Source organism: Vidua macroura, chromosome 1, assembly GCF_024509145.1.
Source record: "Vidua macroura isolate BioBank_ID:100142 chromosome 1, ASM2450914v1, whole genome shotgun sequence".
Lineage (NCBI taxonomy): Eukaryota > Metazoa > Chordata > Aves > Passeriformes > Viduidae > Vidua > Vidua macroura.
This window is the reverse complement of record NC_071571.1, coordinates 53,973,833-53,979,897: the sequence shown is the minus strand read 5'-3', so window position 1 is coordinate 53,979,897 and position 6,065 is coordinate 53,973,833. Positions and strand designations below refer to the sequence as shown.

Below are 6,065 nucleotides of genomic sequence, written 5' to 3'. Positions count from 1 at the left end.
GTGATGATGGGATAAAGGGATCCCGACTGCGACAGCTGCTCCCGCCCCGTTGGCGTCCGGTGTCCCCAGGCAAGGCAAGGCAAGGCAAGGGCAAGGGCAGGGGCAGGGGCAGGGGCAGGGGCAGGGGCAGGGGCAGGGGCAGGCCCGGCGCCTAGAAGGGGCTGCGCCCTCACTCAAGATGGCGCTTTGAGTGTCTCCGACGAGCTCTGACGTCATGGCTGCCTCTGCCCTATTAGTTCCGCTGGCAGCGGCATCCGTTTGCCCTCAGTGAAGATGGCCGAGCGCGGTGGGGAATGCCGGTGGCTGCGGTGAGGGTCAGTGTGCGGGGCTGGGCTGGCGAAGGCGGCTGTGCAAGCAGCGCGGAAAGGCGAGGTGAGGGGAGGCAGCGTCTGTGGCCGGGCGGGGGAGAAGGAAGGCTCCCCGCAGTGCGGCCGCTTCTGGGGAGCTGGGCACGTGTGCGGCCGTGAAGTGGCGGTCGGGGCCTGGCCGCTGCCTGCGGCCCGGGCCGGCTGTGGGGCCGGGGGATGCCCCGCTTGCCTGCAGGCTGCAGGACCCCAGCCGGTTGTGTCCCAGCGCCCGGTGTCTCCGCAAGGAAGTGCCGGTGTGTTCTTACAGTTTACAGCGAGGCAAATGAATTAGTTGTGGGACACTTCTCGAAGTTTTTCGTCATAGAAAAAGATTAAATAACACGAAAATTTCTCCTTTCCACTGCATCATCCACTTGCTAATTCTTTATTCAAAATAGAAAGGACTGTTTCTGTTTGATAGGATAGTTAAGTATTTGGCATAATCAGTATTTGGCATAAATCAAAGGTAAGATCACTTCCCAGTTATTAACTCCGCAGGAGTTAACCTGCGTGTAGTAAATTGCATACACGATACAAATATGTAAAGTTGTGTTTATACATATAGCTCGTTTTAGGGCACCACATAGAGGCTGTATGGGACTATTTGTCAGCTGCTGTTGGAAACAAGTCATATAGTTGTTTCTGTCAGCTGTCCTTGTACAGGCAGTGTTCATAAATGCTGTGTTGGCATCTATATGTATGTCAGTGCCATAAGATGGGAAGGAACTATCATAAATTGTCCTAATAGATCTCAGAAGTTACTTTACAAACAATGATCTGACTGCCTTTTCTTGACAGATGCACCCCAATGGCACACAGCACCGTGTTCCCATGTACAGCTTGAATAATCAGCTCCATACCTGGCTTCTCTTTAGAACTCAGTTTTTTGCCAATACTTCTGACACTTCACCAGAGGCACTTCTGAGAGTTTTTCACTGTTTTTTTACCATATCAACAGGGGTTGTAGGGCACTGCTGTTATGTCCTGGGTACAGGTGGCAGTCAAGCAGTCCAATGAGGATGTATTTGATGAAGATGCAGATGAAATGTGTCTACTACAGAAGGAATGGAATAGCACTATGAAAAAGAGGTTGAAGGTATTTCTATAAAAATTTATTAAATATACTTTTTAGTCGTTTTAGATTTACTGACATTTAACTTGGTATACATGTGAATGATTTAAAGGGAAAAGTAAAAGCAGCTGCTTAAAAGTTATTGTGGCATACTGTCTTCTGAATATCAGGAAAACATGGTAGAAATTTAGGTAAACACTTCTTAGTAGTCACCAGAGCAAAGTATTGTTTTACCAAAAGACACTGACTCCTTCTGTACAACCATGTGTGTTTATAAAAGGCAGTGCTGAATTGCGATGCGAGCTACTTGCTTTGTACTTTTAGGTATATCCCTCATAAATGAAGAGCAACAGAGCTGAACAGTGCTAATAAAGAAATGTGAGATGTTTGGGGTTTTGATTAGAGTTACTCATCAGTCAGAATGTAAGATGCGTGACTCCATGTGCAACCACAATTGGGCATTGTGGTCTGTGTAGGTCTTTGGTTGATTTATTCTCCAAGTGAAATATATATTTTATGAAAGCTGCTTTCTACAGCCCTTGCTTCTTTGCAGTTCTGTAGGGAACAAAACAAGTTCATAAATAGATTCGTTTGACAGATACTGTGTCATTCAGAGTGGGGCCAGTAGGGCTTCTCTGCTCGCAGTTGAGCAGCATTTGGCTGAAGAACATGGATGGAAACTGGAGGCAGTTGTAGGCAGTTGATGAGGAATGGTATTACAGCAGACTTGGTGTAGTTTCCTTCATCTGATTTCCATGAACAGACTGGTTTTCTTAAGGAACTGTTTAGTGTTCTTACAGAAATTCCTCTGATATTTTTGAATAGATATTGCAAAATCATGAAGTGTTATTGAAGTTAGAGTTGTATGTTGGGGAAAATAAATGTTTGTGTTCCAGACTACTTTTCTAGCAAGGCCACCATGAGCAAATAAACATTTTTGCTTTTGTAGCCTGCAATTTAGGTGTGAAAAAAAGTTAAGAATTATTCTATGTAACCTTGTAATGTGGTTATAATATAAAGAAAGTAATTTGCATTAGAATCATTAGCTGTTTACTTAAAGAAAGCGGTCCCAATGTTAAGTGTATTTATATGTGACTCAGTCAATCATAACTCTTTAAATGGAGTGAGGTCCAGCAGATAAAGGAGCAATGCTCAGCAGTTAGTTTTGTGAAAATAAATGGATTCCATGTAGATGGATTACAGATAGAAGAGTACCTCTGCTAAAGGGGAAGCTTGGCATATCTTTTTAGATAGAAAAAAAGAAGTCCAGGTGTACTTCTAAGTCCATTTCTCACAAAGGAGTTGGTAATCATTAAAAGCAAACATGCTTTTTTTGATCTTTCTAAAAGAAGTTTCACTCTTTTCTCACTTTCTGGGGATCCTTTTGGGAAAAGTAAAAAACTGCATCTTACAGGTCAGTAAATCATAGTATACTGCAACAAGCATGTTTTGGTTTGGCAGTGGGGGTGTAGCTGTGAAGGATGTTCAGATATAGAAGCTGTAACTTAAGAGCTTGAATACTTGTGATACTTGGTTAAACTTTAAAAATTATTATTATTATTATTAATGTATTTGTCAGAGGTCAACTTTGTCATGTTGTGAGCAACCTGTTTCACTGCTTTTGTTACAGGAAGGCTACAGGGATGGAATTGAGGCCGGGAAAGAACTTGCACTCCAGACAGGCTTTAATCAAGGTTACAGACACGGTGCTGAGCTCATGATTACATGTGGCCAGTTCAAAGGAACCCTGAAGTAGGTTACAAACTCTCCTTAAGGTCAAGTGTAGGTGGAGGGTGTGTAACAGGGGAACACGCATGCAGGTTTTTGTTTGTTTTATTCAAAAATCCATACCAACCAACCAAAAAAACAAACAACCCCCCCCCCCCCAAAAAAAAAAAAAAAAAACAAAACACACAACACATTTTGGAAGTGTGCAACCTGAGAATTCCCATATCTTGAGAACAGGGAATGCCTACCTGGGTGTAGAAGTATAATTTCTAAAAAGTCTTTCAGTTGCTTTTCCAAAATTATCTCAATCTACATATTTAAGTTTAATATTTAATATTTATAAATAAACTGCCTGAATTTTCCATAAATCATGAATTATGCATAAATGTATTTATGATACATAGATACCTTGTCACATTACTGTCTACCTTCACCAAGTGGAGATCTACTTAGATGAATATAATAACTTTTGTTGTTGTTCACTTTTCAGTGCTCTCTTATCCTGGTGTCATTTTAATGGACATGATTCTGCTCTACATATGATAAATAATCTTCTTGATGTGGTTGGAAAGCATGAAGATGCTATGCTTAAGTATCTGAATTCTACTGAAGAACAGCCACATCTTGGACACATTTTAGACTCAGTTCAGGACATGGACCTTAATCAAACAGCTGGGACAGAGTACAGGAAAGTTAAAGATGGAAAGCATGAGGACTGTGGCAGCTCCGGTGAAAATATTTGTAGGAATAATGGTGAGGTTGGTTCCTTGCAGTCTGAGTGCAGCAAGGCAAAGCTCTGCACAGATCCTGAGAAGTCAAACCTTGCTTGGGTTAAAAAGCAGACTGTTTGGTTAGCGGAGCAGCTGGGCTTATCACTGGATGTCCTCCATCATGTTCAGCAACTGGAACATTAGTTTTTCTGTCTCATGGTACTTAAAACTATCACAGCTGATTTTGATTCTTAGTTTGTGGTCCATGTACAGGCTGATGCATCACTTTTGCTTTAGGAAAATCTAATTTTGATGCTTTACCGTAGAAGTAATTTTTGTAAATTCTCACCATGATTTTGGGTCTGGGCAAAACCTTTGACTTTCAACCTTAAAGGTCACATTTGCAGAAAGGGGCAGTGACTGTAAAGCTTTACAAAGAGTTACTAAACATATTTCTGTTTTGTGTCAGGAGGTCCCATTTCACCCTCATTTTTTTCTTGGCAGCAGCTTGGAAATGAAGTGGGTCCATTAAATAGCCCCTCTAAATTGGTCCCCTGCAATATCAAAAGAATAATTGCTCAATGCTATGGAAGTGGTCAGTGTTTTTGCAGAAAAAGCTGCTGTTGATGATATGCTGTGTGTGAAACAGAACATGATAAGCTGCTGATTCCTAGAGTGCTGTGACTCTCTTAATCACTTTTTGTCAAATTCTGTGTGTTATCTTTTCTACCCATGATGCAATGCACTTTTGCAGTTAAAAACTATTTTTCCCTCCTTATATAGTTATATTTGTCACTTTTGCTGAAAACACATAATTTTCCTCAAACACAGAATTGCTGACAGTTCCATTGTTTTACTTCTAGACATCTACTCTTACTGTGTCAGACCACACCAAATATGCTTCCAGTCTAATGAATCCTTTTGTTTTTGTTTTTGTATTTATTTTGTCAGTCCATCTAGCCTGCACTCTTTCGCACATTCCAATAATGTTTTTCGCAAACTCTTCAAGGAAGCCAAGCTTATTCACTACCTCTTAGAAACACGTCGGCCACACATGCTTATTTCTGATTATTACATATTTCTGTAACTATTCTATATTTGACTTGCTTTCCCATTGTTTCCCTTCACTGTAGCTGTAAATTGCTCTGTTCAGGAAGGTGTTTTTTTTTTTTTTTTTTTTGGTGAATGCCTCTGTTTTGCATTAATTAAACTGATTTATAGTAAGTTCCCAGATTACTTGTTGGAAGTTTCTTGTAACTCGTTCATATTGGAGACAAAGGAAGTCCAGAGATAGGCAAAGTAAGATTTTGAACAGTAAACGATGATTTAAAAAAAAAATCACAAAACTATTTCATACTTAGAGGCAAGAAAAAATCTAAGGTGAAAATTCCTTGTTTTTCAGAGCCTGAGTTTATACAATATCCTTACTAAAGACTCTGTTACCCTGTCAGGGTTGACAGACTGTAAATTTGGTTTCCTTTTGTACCACTTCTGCTTCAGGGGTAAGCAGAACTGCAGTTCATATTCTTGGATTGAATGTATTTATGAAATAGTGGACAAAGAGGGGTGTCTGCATTAATTGTGTATATACCAAATTGTTCAAGTAACTTTTTCTCAATTTATTTAGCATAATACTGACATGGATAAACATTGCTTTTCTTCAAATGCCCGTCTTGTGTTATAGACTGTATAATGTATGCTAAACACAGATTTCTTCCATATTCTGATAGAATAAGGTGCAGACAGGGTTGGAATATATATATAACTTTCCTAACTAATTTTTAATTAGTTGTTTTAACTAAGTGTAAGCAGTGCCCATTTTTAGCCAACACCAGTTAAGTTTCTTCACAGACTTTGATCATTAAATGACTGAAACCTTAAGATTTTAAAACTAAGCCTGACAATCTTCAATGAACAAAGCCAAAGGAATTCGAAGATTGGGCATCTGGGATCTTAAATTTGTGACCATTCAATGACATTAGAGTAAGCAGAAGATATAGCAGAGATTAAGGCCTGGAAAGTTGGAAAAAAAGATAAAAGAAGGAATAAAGGATGTAGACCAGATTAGCATGAAGAGAAAGAAATTAATAACTAATAGGGGGTAGAATACTAATTAATGAAGAGAATGATGTAAATTAAACCAATGAACATTGTCTTTGTTCGCAAAAAATGCACAAATAAGCAAAAATGTTTTGTATCAGGGTCAGC

At 39.8% G+C, this 6,065-nt stretch overlaps 1 protein-coding gene across 3 annotated transcripts; it reads left to right on the top strand.

Moving 5' to 3' along the window:
• The first annotated feature begins 259 nt into the window (after positions 1-259).
• YAE1 (YAE1 maturation factor of ABCE1) lies at positions 260-5,081 on the top strand. 3 transcript variants are annotated; one of them, XM_053986241.1, is made up of 4 exons: positions 260-372; positions 1,306-1,443; positions 3,050-3,171; positions 3,638-5,081. In XM_053986241.1, the coding sequence occupies exons 2-4, from the start codon at positions 1,327-1,329 to the stop codon at positions 4,059-4,061; spliced, it is 663 nt and encodes a 220-aa protein (XP_053842216.1). In that variant the 5' UTR covers positions 260-372; positions 1,306-1,326; the 3' UTR covers positions 4,062-5,081. The 3 variants fall into 3 exon arrangements, with proteins under 3 accessions (XP_053842216.1, XP_053842225.1, XP_053842233.1); XM_053986250.1 differs by having other exon boundaries at positions 263-314; XM_053986258.1 differs by having other exon boundaries at positions 269-372; positions 1,342-1,443.
• The last annotated feature ends 984 nt before the right edge of the window (positions 5,082-6,065 follow it).

Excerpts from the sequence above, each read along its gene's own strand:
- YAE1 (XM_053986241.1), top strand. The coding sequence starts at position 1,327 with ATGTCCTGGGTACAGGTGGCAGTCAAGCAGTCCAATGAGGATGTATTT. Across the intron at positions 1,444-3,049 it reads CTATGAAAAAGAGGTTGAAG|GAAGGCTACAGGGATGGAAT; the intron begins GTATTTCTATAA and ends CTTTTGTTACAG. Across the intron at positions 3,172-3,637 it reads CAGTTCAAAGGAACCCTGAA|TGCTCTCTTATCCTGGTGTC; the intron begins GTAGGTTACAAA and ends TTCACTTTTCAG.